The 15,632-nt window shown below is 38.2% G+C and overlaps 1 protein-coding gene across 17 annotated transcripts in view; it reads left to right on the top strand.

Annotated features, from left to right (window-relative positions):
- Window positions 1–15,632, top strand: part of CNTN4 (contactin 4) — a 909,482-nt gene that overhangs the window by 756,862 nt on the left and 136,988 nt on the right. For all 17 annotated transcript variants that reach the window (XR_011994334.1, XM_025984656.2, XM_072720378.1 and 14 more), the window contains 2 exons: window positions 3,874–4,010; window positions 7,283–7,412. Coding sequence is in view for 16 of the 17 variants with exons in the window: in XM_025984656.2 (XP_025840441.1) it covers window positions 3,874–4,010; window positions 7,283–7,412 (267 nt within the window). In the remaining variant the exon portion in view is untranslated. The remainder of the gene's footprint in view (window positions 1–3,873; window positions 4,011–7,282; window positions 7,413–15,632) is intronic.

Below are 15,632 nucleotides of genomic sequence, written 5' to 3'. Positions count from 1 at the left end.
GGCCATCTTTGCAATAGTAATTTAAATGCTATTCTCCAGAGGCACCTGCGGGGCTCAGTGGTTGAGCATCTGCCTTTGACTCAGGGCGTGATCCCAGTGTCCTGGTATCAAGTCCCACATCAGGCTCCTCACAGGGAGCCTGCTTCTCCCTCTGCCTACATCTCTTTCTCTCTCTGTGTGTCTCTCATGAATAAATAAATACATAAAATCTTTTTTAAAAATAAAAATAAAATAAATGCTTTTCTCCAGCATATCCTTTTATACATTTTTAAATTTCTAAGTTCTAGGGCTTATGATGGCACTTCTTCCTTTTAGAAATTTCTGGTTTTGGACAATCAGAGATCTCATTACCTTTGAGATTTATTTAGCCACTAAGTTCAAATTATATCCATCTGCGATATAAATTCTTATTGGATATGATGCTTACATGATTCCAGTGGCTGGAATACATAAAGATTTAGGTCATTTCTGGCAGTTATTGCACAAAAGATTGAAATGAAAAGATTGTTCATCTATCCAAGAAACTAACAGTGTCACAGGTCAAATCCAATACAATCATTTAACCTTATATTTGAATTTGTAGCTTGAGAACAAGACTTAATATGTTTTAGAGGGGGGATTAATCCATTTCAAACCTTAAAAGAACATGAATCACCAAAATAGATGATTTAATATATGGATGTGATTAATTCTGTTTAATATGTAGAATCTACATATATTACCCCAAAAAACATTTAAACATAATAGTGCTATATCAACCTGTTCAGGCTTCATTTAGAGTTATTATTTAGACATGGAGTCATTAAAATGTAGTTGAAACTAGGAAGTAAATACCATAGGCCCATATGTATTAGGCACCCCTGCCCAAGTAAATCATGTTTTCTGTCATGCACTAAAATGGATCATTTGTTATTCAAGGACTTTGAACTAGGTGACCCAAAGAGATTTGGAGGAATAAAAATAATTTCCATCAGGCATGGGACTTTATACAAGAAACTCACCCACTTAGATCTGATTCATCCAATCTCAGTGAGTGGCAGCAGAAATCTTTACTGTGTGGGCTTCTGCCCTATGGATCTGCAACTGGCATGTTAAAAAGAAAGATTATCTCATTCTTTGCCATTTATATAATATGATATTCTTTTCCTAATCCTGGGTCCTTGTCCAGGTATTCACTTCAAAAAGAAAATATTTTTATCATTTCAGATTCAGCTTTATGAATTAATTTTACTCTAAAAACAAAGAAAGCATTTGATGATGTTTCACAATGTTGAATTCACTTGTGATTTCACCTGGGCCGGCACAAATAACTACCATTGAGCATTCTTGTCCAGCACCTTAACTTCCATAACTCTGTTGGAAGTCACAAAAAGAACCCATGGAAGTAATTAGTTAGAACCTTACAAGATCTTTTCATAATCCTCTCAAGACCCTCCCTTCCCTGCCCCATCTCCTTTTTTGTGATGGCAAGGTTTTGCTTCTAGCTTTCTATATTTTTGAGAGAAAGCAATGAATAAGCCCAAGTGTTACAGGAAATCTATGACATTGAAATCTCAGTCTCTGCACATGGTTTTGATGTTTCCTTTTTGAACTTCAACTTGACATTGCTTCATAAGTTATATTTGCCCTTCCATTTATTTTTTCCCTCAGTCTCTTTGAAAAGTTTGGCTTAGTTGTTAATATTCCACATAGATTTCTGTAGCTTTTCTTGTTTGCTTTGTTTTCATGGACTCTGTGGGGGGTAAATATTCAGCAAGTTGAATGTGAAATCAGGCACACAACTGCCATTAGCCCTATCATGGTTACACATCAAATTCTCCAAGCAGAGAACAGAAAATGTATCTACCTTTTGAGCTCCCTTTGCATTAGCAGCAGGAAGATATAGAACAATGGCAGACTTGCTGCTCTTTCAAGGATGAAGGTTATAACCTTTTGTTCAAATTAATGCTTGTTGATGTTATAACTTTTTTTGAAAATCGACCCTTTCAGCCTCCCCTCATATGCAGCAATGCATCATCCCCATCAGTAGAGGATTTGTAAGATTGTGTTTTGCTCCTTGAAAAACATGCAACTGCTTGAAGATGGAAAAAGGAGAAAACAACATTTATTCAAGGACCTAGGGACCTCTGCTGGTTAAATGACTTGTTGAGTGTTTTTCGAGTTTTGTTTATTTGTAAGTAGGTAAGATAGACAGTTAAGCCTGAACACTAGTAATTTCCTTTTGAATTAAATTATAGATAATTTGAAGCCTCACTAAATGGAGATACTGAGGTCAAGTCAGCTAAGAGGCATGTTAAGAATATTGATTAACATCTTCTGATTAAATACTGATAACAATTCTAACTATTAGGTTTATATTGGTAGGCATTACCCTAATAGAAATGCTCTGTTAGAAGAAAATTATCCAGAATGATAACCGTGGTTCTCTTCTGCATAAATTTTGGGCTGAAGGTCTTCTACTTAAATACATTTGCTCTTACAGTTATAATATCATGAATTGTGCTTTATGCAAGACTTGATGTTTATGAAGATATTTTATGGAATGTGGGATTAAGATTGTCTTTATTGAGAATAAGATGAAAAAAAGTGTGACTTCAACTGAAGCAAGGGAAAGGTGGCATAGTTTGGTTGGTGGGAGTGGTGTAGGGCAGTGGGTAATGTGGGAGTTAAGTGCTGCCTTGCATTCCTGTTAGACTGTGGGCAAGACTTGATTTCCTAAGAAAGATTTGGTAAAAATCAGAACTCATTCAGAGATTTGGGATTCCCAGCCATACTCTTGTATATAACATTCTATCGATATGAAATAAGTCAATAATAAACAGTGATATAGTCTAGACGGAGAAAGAAGCTACACAATTATCTATACAATGTGTAGGAGTGAAGTGTATCAGGGACAAACTAAGCTGCTGTAACAGAGAGACCCAAAAATACAGTGGCTTAAAAAAGAAGTTTATTTCTCTCCCACATATCTCCCCAAAAATCAGCTGGTGGGTGTGGGGTCATTCAAAATCCAAGACTGGGAGTCAGGATTTTTTTCCTACATAGCTATTCTCCCTGAGCCCGAAGCTGTTGCAACTGTCACTTTTCCCCCATCATTGGAATGGGACAATAAGAGTCCAGGACTAGTATCTTTCAGTAAACTACCTGCAAGTTGCTCTCACTACTTTCACACAGGTACCTTTAGCTTGAACTTAGTCACATGGTTACCTCTAACTGCAAAGAAATCCGGGAAAGGGGATCCCTGGGTGGCGCAGCAGTTTAGCGCCTGCCTTTGGCCCAGGGCGCGATCCTGGAGACCCGGGATCGAATCCCACATCGGGCTCCCGGTGCATGGAGCCTGCTTCTCCCTCTGCCTATGTCTCTGCCTCTCTCTCTCTCTCTCTCTCTCTCTCTCTCTCTGTGTGTGTGTGTGTGTGTGTGTGACTATCATAAATAAAAAAATAAAAAAAAAAAATTAAAAAAAAAGAAATCCGGGAAATGTAATATGTATCTAGGAAGACATGAGCCCAGCCAAAAATGGTGGGGCAGTGTGGGATATTTCTCCTACAAAAAGGAAAAAAATAAAAAAAAGAATAGATACTTGGGGGAGAGGGACAGTTAATTTTGCCATATGGCAATGCTAGTTTTATTTTCTGCCTTTTGCAATTAAAAGACCAGCCACATGGGCTGCAAAAACAGGACATTCCAAGTTAGACATAGAGTGGGTTGTCTTCTAAAAGTACCCTCTGAACTCTTAACCAGTGTTGTAATTGCAAAACATCTGGAAAAGTAATTTTATTATAAGCCTACTTTTGTCCCTTGATTGCATGTGATAAAAATAGATTGAACATACACTGAATGTACATCTTTTCTTTGCTTTCTGAACTGCTATAGCTCAACCAAATTGGATTCAAAAAATAAATGATATACATGTGGCCATAGAAGAAAATGTCTTTTGGGAATGTAAAGCAAATGGAAGGCCCAAACCTACATACAGGTGGCTAAAAAATGGTGAACCACTCTTAACTCGGGTAAGCCAATTGATGATAATTGTGTCTTACTATTGACTATAATATTTAATGTGGCTTCATTGTTATGGAAGCAGGAAAATGATAAGGTTTGTTTCCAAAATAATAAGCAACCAAATGTTATTAATAGTGGAAAAAGTGGAAGTGAATGCAATTGATATATAGAAACTGTACAGAAATCCAGTTCTTCAGCCTTGTTCAATTAAGATTCTATACAGAATCTTTGGTTTTCCCAAATTAACATTTTTGGCTGTACGATTGGAAAAGTTATGCAGAAAGTCTGGAACGTATAATTGTGCTAAGATACGAATTTGTGTATGTTCTAGATAAGAGAGAATAAGACCTCAGCATACAAATTTTCATTTCAGTGTGGTTTTGTTATTCTCTTCTATCTGTGGAGATTTCAAAACAATGTGATGTCCAATAAGATCACCATCAAAACACCCACTCTGCCTCCAAACATGTCATAATGACATATGTAAATGTAAGATTAACATCTCTAATGCAACAGTAAAGGAACAAAAACTAAAAGTGATCATTGGGGCTGGAAGCACCAGACTATAGGGCTGAGAGCAGGCAGGGATATCTGAGAGATCAGGTTTATAAAAAGTATATCCTTTCTCTGGAAACAGGATACAATACCTTTGCAGTAAAGGCTTAGAGTGTGGATCTTCCCCACCTATTGCCATACAGTAAAAGAAGCAGCCAAATTGTTGCCTTTTGTAATAGGACGCTGTGGTGCAAGGCAGGTGGAAAGTCCTGGACTATGATTCCCACTGGCTCTGGGATGAGAGCTGCAGTAATTTGAGCATCCTCACAGATCGGGAACTCAGAGAATCCATGAGTAGATCTGTTTCTGGACTGGTGGCCTAGGGATGAGGTAGAGGAGCCCTAAAACTGCTAATGGGAATAAAGACAAAACAAAAAAGAATAACTCCTTTTCACAAATAAGCCTGCAAACAATATTCCAAAACATGTGCAAATATTTATTTTTTAGAAAGATAGCCAACCTATAGAATACTCTAACAATAGGAATAGAAATAGGAGTATGTTTAGAGTGCTGAAAGAGTTAAATGAAGAAATCATGTCCATGAAAATAAACAAGATATTTTGAAAAGATAAGCAGATAGACTTTAAAAGAATAAAATGGAAATTATAGAAATATATAACCACTGAAATAAAAACTCTATGTGGACTATTCATTTTGTAAGGGGAAAATGATAGGTTATAATAATATTTTTAAAGGATTTGGAAGGTGTGCTTCTCAGACATTAACAAGTACTAACCTATCTTGCCACTTCAAACACATGGTCTCATCTTATATTCACAAGGAACCTTATGAGGTCCTTGCCCAATGTATAGACGAGGAAACAGACTAATCTGTAAAATGGGCGTCGCAGAGCAGTTTGCCTAAGGTCAACATCCATCCTTAGTAAGTAATCGGGCCAGGATCCAAATGTTAAATGTCTACTGGATTAGTACTACCAAAGTTTGGTTGAATGAGGTTTTCAGAATTGGTTATATGGAAAGTAAGATCTTAAAAGCCATGTGGGGGAGAGGATAGGGCATAAAGGGAAGAAACGTTCAAATGCTCTTTGGAAATACTGCAGCAGTCACTCTCCACCTCTGAATTTTCTAAAAACAGACTGTGGCAGAGATTTGTGTTAAGGAGGTAGGCTGGGAAAGCTTTCAGAGGCCCACCTCTGAAGGAGTCAGAGAAGCCCACTGGGCAGAGGGAGGTTAAACAATGGTGCCATTCCAACAGAGACCTCCAGGGAGAGCACTGGAGCAGAAAGTCCTTCTGTGATTCCTAAATTGAGGCAAAGGGAGCCCTGCCTTTGTACCCCTTCATTGACCATTGATTTGGGGAAGTTCTTTCAGCCAAGAGCAGTTCCCAGAGATAGATCCAGCTGCGAGCAGTCCTCAAACTTAGCACCTGGAAGAATAAGTACCTTGGTTCTGAAAGATCATCTGGAAGGTACCATGAGAATCTGTGATGAAGGGACATTGACATAATACAGGAATGCCCCTATGAGGGAGAAGACCCTGACACAGAGCTTGGAATGAAGCAAGAGGGAGGATGAGGAGGACCTTAGAATGAGGAACAATTGTGTCCAATTTAACTTTTTATTATTGTATTTTCCAATTGAACTCAAATGTTCACTGAAATTTGACATTTCAAATGGCCTGACATTCCTCAAGCCCCAAGTTGAGAGCCAGTTTTTCATACTCAGATTTCCTCCACCGCAGGCAGCCCAGTGAAAAGTGCCTGCTGTGAGCGATGGTGGATCATCAAGTGCACACAAAGCAGAAAGGGGACTATCACCCTGTCAAGTACTACTCTCTTGTCCCTGGAAGGGCTCCTGCTGGCTCCAATTATAAAAGCAAAACTCAAACCACTATAGTATAGGGTAACTAACAGGCATTTCCTCCCTATTATTTAATATGAGGGAACATGGATACCTAGATATGATAAAAGCCTAATAAGGTGTCTACCCAGCTAAATCACAACCCTAAGGCAAATAGAAAACCAGTATGTCTTTATTTTATTTATTTTAAATGGCAGGTTCCTGGGGAGGAGAGCCTGTTCGGCACTTAGGAAAATTGATAATACAAGTTATGTATCCTCAGGCTGACAAATGAGAATGGTCTTTTGTTCAATGCACTAACTTTCCTTTCTTCCAACCGGCCACCAGAAGATGGTCCTAAACTTAGATTATGCCACTGACAGCAACAGAGTAAGGGAACCTTAAATTATTAATACCTACCTTCTTTTTTTTTTTTTTTTGAGCAAACCAATATGAAATATTTGTTTCTGCTTCTCCAAGATTATAATTCTATTAACCTTCAAAGTGTTGCCTGCTCATAATCTGAGTGTTTTAATACTCTAAACAGTAAATTTGGATGTGTTTCCCCCCTCCTCAAGCCTTCCCCCAGTTAGCACAACACCTCAGAGTAAAAAAAAAGCATTTTAAATTTCAAGTGCATCTATTTAGAGGGGATATTAATCTGAATGTTTTCACTATTGAATCAATGAGAACTCCAGAGAGTCCTACAATTTAAATTCCATTTACCAACTGATGTACAAGGTTGTTCCATTTAGCATCTGACCTGCCACAAATTTAGTTGACAGATAAATAGATCATGTTATGTAAATTGCTTATATGATGGCTATTTTCTTCTCATTAAGCCCCTTTGATATAACATGTAGCAAAATTGCCTTAAGGTCTCGGTTGTAGAAGGTCACTGTTTTGTGTTCCTCTTTCCTTTCACAGGATAGAATTCAAATTGAGCAAGGAATGCTCAACATCACAATAGTGAACCTCTCAGATGCTGGCATGTATCAGTGTGTGGCAGAGAATAAACATGGAGTTATCTTTTCCAGTGCAGAGCTTAGTGTTATAGGTAAGTCTTTATACTGAAAAAGAAAAAAAAAATTTAAGTCACTACACTAATACACCTTTTGCTAGGCATATTGTTCAATACCCCCTTCCCCCACCAAAAAAAAAAGGGTAAAGAAATTTTTAGACCAAGGTTACTGCTCGAGAAAAAAACAATGCTTTCTACAAGCAATACAAAGAAACCACTTCCTAAATCAGCCTCTATTGATGCTTACAGTGGGTAACATGGTTCCCTTGGTACCCATTTTTATTCCTCTATCGACCACTCTTCTAAATTGAGCGATTTCTGAAATGCTGTGGAGTCTTGCTATGGTGCTGAATTGGTACAAACTTCAGCTAGGAAGGAAGAATTGACTTGCTTTGGAAAGGTTCCTTTGAACAGCTGGCAAAGTGAATCTTGTTCTTCTACATCTGAATTTTCCAGAGTATACAGAAGTGGTGTGCCTCTCCAGCTAGCTCTTTCACTATATGACCCCTTTTCCCCTGCTCTTCAGCTATACCAACTTTTTTTGTTCTGCATATTCAACATTCACCATCCTCTCTTCTTCCAGGGGCTATTGGAACATACTGTTCCTTCTCCTTGAAATGCTTTTCCTTCCCTTCTTCATTAGCTCTTTCCTTTCTCCATCTCCAAGTTCCATTGCTGCTTTCTTAGAAAGTCACACCTGGCCCCATGCCTAGATCAACTTCATCTCTTGCAGATTTTTATATTGCCTTTTAATTATCCTTTATAACAGATACCACAGTTGGGTTTTACATTTGTCAATATTTCTTTTTTCTTTCTGTTTTTCTGGGGTTTTTTTTCTCCCATCGCATGTTAACTTCCCATGATGTCAAGAACTGTATTTGGTTTAACTCATGATTTTATTCTCAGGATTTAATACAATAGTGAAGCAGATAATATGCACTCAATAAATATTGAATGAGGGTAGGAATAAATGAGTTTGTTAAGTGATGAAATTGATGCTACTGTTTTAAAATTTGAATTATTTGTAGCACCTGAGTGGGTCATTGGGTTAAGCATTCAACTATTGATTTCAGCTTAGGTTGTGATCTCAAGTTTGTGGGATCAAGCCCCAACTCAGGCTCCTTGCTCAGCAGAGAGTCCACTTGAGATTCTCTCTCTCCATCTTCTTCTGCCTCTTTCCTCCCTCATGTACTCCCTCTATCTCTATCTCTCTTCTCTCTCAAATAAATATTTTTTAAAACAGTAAAAAATAAAAAATAAATTATAAATTAAGTAAATCAATAAATGAAATTATAAGTTAAGTGAATTGGCAAACCCATGGCCATTAAAAAAGAAAATTCCAGGCTATCAATTTGCATGTGTCCCATAGAGAAATCTTGACTCTGAATTCAGAATTTATCTAAAGTACCTAAGCATTAATTCTTAGGGAGAGCATAATGGAAAGATTATGAATAAGAGAAAGCAGCACACAAAGGGAGCTGATGCCATAAATCCCAATGCTTTGCCCAATTTTAGAGTCCTGAGTTTTTCTTCGGCAAGGTACTTTTTGATACGTAGCACATAGAGCTTACATGTATAAGTAGATGTTCCCAAGATGAATGTACTTCTTCCTCATGTGAATTAAAAAAGGAAGGGAAAGCTTCCATGACTGTTCTTCTTACCAAGTTCTTTAGCTTAAACCAACATCCCATAAAAAACAAGAGTATGTGAGAGTTCATGGCACCATAGCCTATTTCAAAGAGGCCTAAGAACAGTCTATGCTCCTGGAATAATCATCACCTTGGCTTGGCACTAGTATAAGCATGACATTTCTGGAAGCCTAAGTACATATCTCTTACTCTATAAATTTTGAGAACAATAATTCTAACTTTCTCTGGCACAAGTATGCTGGTTTCACTCTGCCCAGCTTGGATCTGATTATTGGTTGTTGTAACTGACTCTTGGAGGACAGTTCAGCATGATAGATTACTTAGGATTTTCTGTAAAAAGAAGTGTGTTCTCTATTAAACAGTATGTCAACTAGTTAGAAGAAGAGCTAAAACTGAGGATGGATCACCTAATGAATGAATCACATTGTCCTAAAAATCTCTATGTGAGTGCTTGCCAATTTTCAACTCTGGAAAACCCCATTATAATTTTAAAAGATTCTTTAAAAAAAGAAAAAAGAGAAAAAAAAAAAGAAAAAAGATTTGGTAAGTCCCTTTATTAAAATAAGAAAATTTGATAATAACAAATGACTATAATTCATGGAAAATGATTATGGGGTAACTATAGAGAATAACTGAAGTACCAGAGCTAGAAATGAGAAAGGCTCTCAAATGATTTTTATCTAGAGCACCTATCCACAGCTGACAATAACAAAGTATATATGAGATGTGTGTAGATGTATGTATATACTCTTACTTGTGGATAAAAATGCAATAGCTTAAAACAACTCCTTCCACAGCCTTCTCCAGACCCTGTCCCCTCCCCCTACTCAGGGTTCATGGCCTGCAAGTTGGGAATCACTGCTCCATCTTTTACAGAGATTTATTTCAAATCACTTCTGACTGGAACTAATTCCAAATGAATTCTCGCTCTGAGTCCTTTCTTAAGTGCCCTGAGGTCAGCAAGCTTAGAGCAGTGAAGATAAGAGGAAAATGCCTGAGAAATTATTTAAACATTTTGATTTCAACCATGTTGGATATGAGAACAGTAAGGCATATCAGTAAATGATACAGGCCAAACAGTGGTAAAAATAGTAAGGCTTCCAGGAATTCAGGAAAGAGAGTTTGACTAATGGACTGGGTTGGTCAGCTGAGCCTTGAACAGTGATTTTATTTTAACAGACAGAAAAGAGGACCAGGAATATTCCAGATCAGAGTGAAATGCCTTAACAAAGGCTCAAAGTTATAAAACATCTGGATGGTTTCTTGCATATAGAGAATCCTGAATGTTTAAAAATTCTGATTCAAATATATAAAGTATATGGGCAAAGTTTAAGATAGATGGAAAAAATTAAGGACCAATTTTAGAGACTCTTGAATAGCAAGTTTAGAAGTTCCTTCTTTAGTGTCCCCTTTTCTTTTTTTTTTCTTTTTTTTTATTTTTTCTTTTTTTTATTTTTTATTTATTTATGATAGTCACAGAGAGAGAGAGAGAGAGGCAGAAACACAGGCAGAGGGAGAAGCAGGCTCCATGCACCGGGAGCCTGACGTGGGATTCGATCCCGAGTCTCCAGGATCGCGCCCTGGGCCAAAGGCAGGCGCCAAACCGCTGCGCCACCCAGGGATCCCAGTGTCCCCTTTTCACTTCCAAAAAAATCATATTAATATACTCTAAGTGAATTGAAGGACAGTTGGGTGTTGAATAAGTAAATCCCCAGAGTTCATTTTAACTGAATAAGGGAGAAGACATTTCACTATTTAAAAATACACATAAATTAATATTGGTTCACTTGGGGAAGCTGTAATAGATCGTATTCCACAAGTCACTCTGTTTCTTAAAGAATAGTAATAGTTTGGCTCTTTGAGCTCAAATAATTGATTTGTTATTACCTTTATCAGAATCATGGTGAATTTGAATTGAATATAGAAACCAAATGAAAACAAAATACTTTATTATCAGGAAAAAAAAATAAGAATGTTGATTCCAAGTATGGATCAAATACCAGGATCCCCCAGTGCTAGAGAGGAGATTCCCTTTCATGATAGGTAATAACCCTAGAGTCATGAATAAGAGATAGTTAGGAAGCATATATTTAATAGGCTTTTCCCTTGGTCTTGTTTTATGTGTTCTGTCTGAGTATTTAATGTGTATGTAACATATCTATATTTAATGGATTGAAACTGCTAAATAATTAATGTAGGTGCTGGGTGATTTACTCACTGGATGGGAGAATAACATAGACTTTTACCTTCAGGTCAGTCTATTAGAGTAGGCCTGGTTTTGAGTACATCAAATAGAAATGTCCTTGTTTGTAACTGACTTATCACCATTGATAGCTTAGTATTCCTCAAGGCACCTATTCCTAGACTTTTTCTCCCGTATTAATCTACGTCATCGAAGAGGTTGACTGTGTAATGTACCCCTGTGGACATCCCTGGGGTGCTGTTCCATCGTTCCAACCTTCTTTCCCACTCAAGAAGGTATGTTGGAATTAGGGTGAATAGAGTCTTATAATCATGGGGAACGTGTATCCTCTATAAGAAAAAAAAGCTAAGTATTTTGTTGGTAAAAATTTAAATTTTCTACTCCAACATTTCTATCAATGTTTAGTATTGGTGTCCACTTAGATGATCATATTGGTGATAAGGACTACTGGTTGAATTGTCAACCTTGAGATTTTCTGTGATGCTCCTATTAGAATGTTTATGTTGTGTATGTAGTCATGGGTAAAGACAGAGCACAACTAAGGTCCCAAAAGCAGAAGCGGGGATTGGGGTACATCTGAGCCATTAAAGGAGTGTCCTCCAGGGTAAAGCCTATAAAAGAAAGCAAGAAAGGAAAGGGGCAGGGAAGCTGAGCAAGGTCATGGTCTAGCCCATATTCTTATCCTAGAGAGGGATATCTGGATTATAAACTGCATCTCAGAGTTATTCTCACCTGAAGCAAGAAGAATAACCATTTTTTAAAAAGATTTTATTTATTTATTCATGAGAGACACGGTGGGGAGGGGGGGGTTGCCAGAGATGCAGGCGGAGGGAGAAGCAGGCTCCATGCAGGGAGCTTGACTTGGGACTAGATTCTGGGTCTCCAGGATCAGGCCCTGGGGTGAAGGCAGCGCTAAGCTGCTCAGCCACCCAGGCTGCCCCAGAATAACATTTTTCAAAATCTCTGTTTATCAGTCCATCATTGGGCTGCCCCTTAGATGGTAGTGGCAGTGGCAGTAGGGGTTGAGTGGTGACATGGGTGCAGATGGAACAAAACCTCCCAATTTCCTAGGGAAAGGGGCAGCCAGAGGTGATAAGCAGCCAACATTCACAGCTGGTAGGCCCAGAAAAAAGAATCTGTGAGGGTGTTAACAGCATTTTCTACAGAGGACAACTAATTGTCCTCTGTATCAGACCAAGCGAATCAGACCACAATGCTTTGTTACTTTGTCTAATTTACCTGGATCATAATGGGGAGTGCCACCAGTTTACTAGAGTATCTTCGATTTTGAAACGGTGTGAACTATCCCTAAGAGTAAGTAGGTCTTTTGAATATGACCTGACTTTACCAGGACAGTATAATGGAACAGAAATAGCTTCTGCCCTGAGGAGTTTCTGTCTGATGCTTCAGTATTGTGAGGATTCTCCTAGCCTATGTGGCAGAGGATATTTGACCCTAGAAAGATGCTTAAATACCATTAAGGAACTGATGGTCCAATTAAAGAGAGGTGCAGGCTTGAGCAATTATTTGGTTAATTTGGCATTTATCCAGATGATTGGCTCTCAAATTAGGAAAACATTAAGACTAAACTAAAAGTTATTTCACAGGGGCTTTCACAAGTGCTCATCTGCATCTGAGTCTGGTTTCTCAACTGCCTCATTGAGCCAGATTACAAAATAATCATGTGCTGAGTGTGATCAGCAGCCAGTGAGATGACAAAGACCTTTCTTACCCAAATGAAGTCATCATCTAAGCAGGAGCTTTACTAAAATTGTCATGAAAAAGGAAAGCTATGTGCTTGGATCTCAAATTCAAATGTGATATTTTTAACGAGTCACTAAGTCTTCCTTTATCAGTAAAATGAGTATGTCATTATTAACCTTACTGCCAAAAGTAAGAGAACCTTTTTTTAAAGGTTCATACAAAACCTTTTTTAAAAGCCTAGCAGTGTTTGTATCAGAAGTGTTTTCTTGTTAATAACTAGTATCCATACTAAAATCTTGTAGACAGCCTCCAAATCACCAGCAAACCCCATTTCTGTGATTCTCAAATTTTGCTAATGACAGTCGTCTGGGGAGCTTTTAATATCCTGATGTCCTATCATTCTCTATATCTACTAAGTCAATCTCTGGGCCTGGGACTCAAGTGTGATTCCAGTGAATATCACAGTTTGGGAACTACTGCTCTAATTGATCAGATTAGAAGGCCATTACTTTTTAGAAAGTATTCTCAAACTTTACCATGCACCAGAATCACTGAAGGACTTGTTCAAACACAGATTGCTGAGTTCTATCCCCAGAATTTCTGACAGAGTGGCTGGGGTAGGGTCTGGGGAGCTGCATTTCAAACAAGTTCCTGGGTGATGCTGATGCTGCTGGTCCATGATCACACTTTGAGAGCCACTATCCTAAAATAGGAAATTTATTGTAGGTTATGTGTGAGTGTGTCTGTGAGTACATTGAATACAATACAATCCACATAGAAAATCTTCTGATTTGGATCAAGACTTTAAATCTGAAACCCTCCTGTAGAAGAGGACTGTCAGGCATCAGACACTCCCACCATGGCTGAAGGCCCCACTTCACCAAGATGGTGAGTAGGATTAGGCATACAGAGAGATTTCACAGATTGCCATGTGAGGACTGAGCTAAGATGTTGGTTGGCATGACTCTGGTGGCTTAAAGCCAACTGAAGGGAGGGGTACCTGGCTGGCTCAGTTAGTAGAGCATGTGACTCTTGATCTTAGGGTTGTAAGTTCGGGCCCTATGTTGGCCATAGAGTTTACTTTAAAAAGCCAACTGAAGGGAGACGTTGAAATCTGAGGGGTAAATACTATGACAAGTCCCTATATGAGTTCACTCAAGGAAATGTCTTCACTGAGCTAGAATTTAAAATGTAACTCAAGAATGTAGTCCAAGGTGTCACTGAACAGTGATACCATATACTATACTACAACTAAAATCTCTGAGTCTTCTGTAAAACTGCTGTTATTCATTCAGAAGTCCACAGGTTTGGGGGGGTTTTGTTTGTTTGTTTTGCTTTTTGGGTTTTTTTAGGGTGCAAGGAGGAAGGGCAAATGGATAGGGAGAAGGAAAATCTTAAGTAGACTCCACACCCAGCATGAAGCCTGAAATAGGGCCTGATCTCTTGAACCTGAGATCATGACTGAGCTGAAATCAAGAGTTGGTCCCTGGGCTCCTGGGTGTTTCAATTGGTCAAGCTGTGCCTTCAGCTCAGGTCATGATCCTATGGTTCTGGGATTCAGCCCCACTTTGGGACCCTGCTCAGTGGGGAGTCAGCTTCTCCCTGTCTCCCACTGCCCCTCCCCCCACTTGTGCATGCTCTTGTGCTCTCTCTCTCTCCCAAATAAATGAAAAATCTTAAAAAAAAAAAAAGTTGGTTGCTCAATAGACTGAGCCACCCAGAAGCCCCCAAAAGTACAGTATTTTACCTAAAGAGATATCCAATAAATTTTTCTTAAATTATAGAACCAGGAGGAAAGTTTGAATCTTTTAGCAAAATTACATGTTTTCTTTTATCCACCAGGGAGGAGTATGCTCTTCTTCCTTCTGCATACCATATTGACATGTCCATTTTGGCTTCTAAAAGCTCACTCTATTGTACCAAGTTTAGAAAGATGGTTTCCTACCCTTCCAATATTTTACTTTAGCCATATTCTTTGTTACTTTTTTAATCTTTTACCATTAGCTACATAAGTCTTTTTGAATCAGTGAATAATAAATAAGTGAAATAAAGTAATTAATTTTTTCCCCTCTACCACTTTCTAGCAACAAATAGATTCTCTTTTGGTAGTCCAGAAGTATTAGAATTGGTGTTGAATATTTAACAGTGATTTTCAAACTTTTATGCATGTATAAATTACTTAGGGATCTTGTTAAATTTAGATTCTGATTTCAAGTCTTGGGTAGGGCCTGAGATTCTGCATCTCCAACAAGCTCCCAGGTGATTACCAGTGCTTTTGCTCTGAAGATCACATTTTCAGTGGCAAAAATTATAATATTTTAAATTCTCAGGTCCCTCTCATGGTGGGTAGAGTATATACACTTAATAAGGTCCTCAAAATGATTCCTATGATCCGTTCAATTTAGGTGCCACAGGTCTGGAATCTGCTTTGTAAATCCCTTTGATGCCCAATCTTAAGCTATCACAGCAGAGTAGCTTTCTAACTTACAAAAGCCAGTGGGAGTTGGAGGGCAGAATAATGACTAGGCTGTTCCCTTGTTATCACCACTGTACATACAGTGAATCCGTGTTTCCATTGTTGAACTCCGTATTGACAGAAGCTCTATCAATCATGTGAGACAATTTCTACCAGAAATGAAGCATTTGCACGAGCAACATTCTAGCTTCTTTTTTCTTCAACATAAGCAGACTGTGGCTCTT

This window comes from Vulpes vulpes, chromosome 9 (assembly GCF_048418805.1).
Source record: "Vulpes vulpes isolate BD-2025 chromosome 9, VulVul3, whole genome shotgun sequence".
Taxonomy (NCBI): domain Eukaryota; kingdom Metazoa; phylum Chordata; class Mammalia; order Carnivora; family Canidae; genus Vulpes; species Vulpes vulpes.
This window is presented reverse-complemented; position numbering and strand designations above follow the sequence as displayed.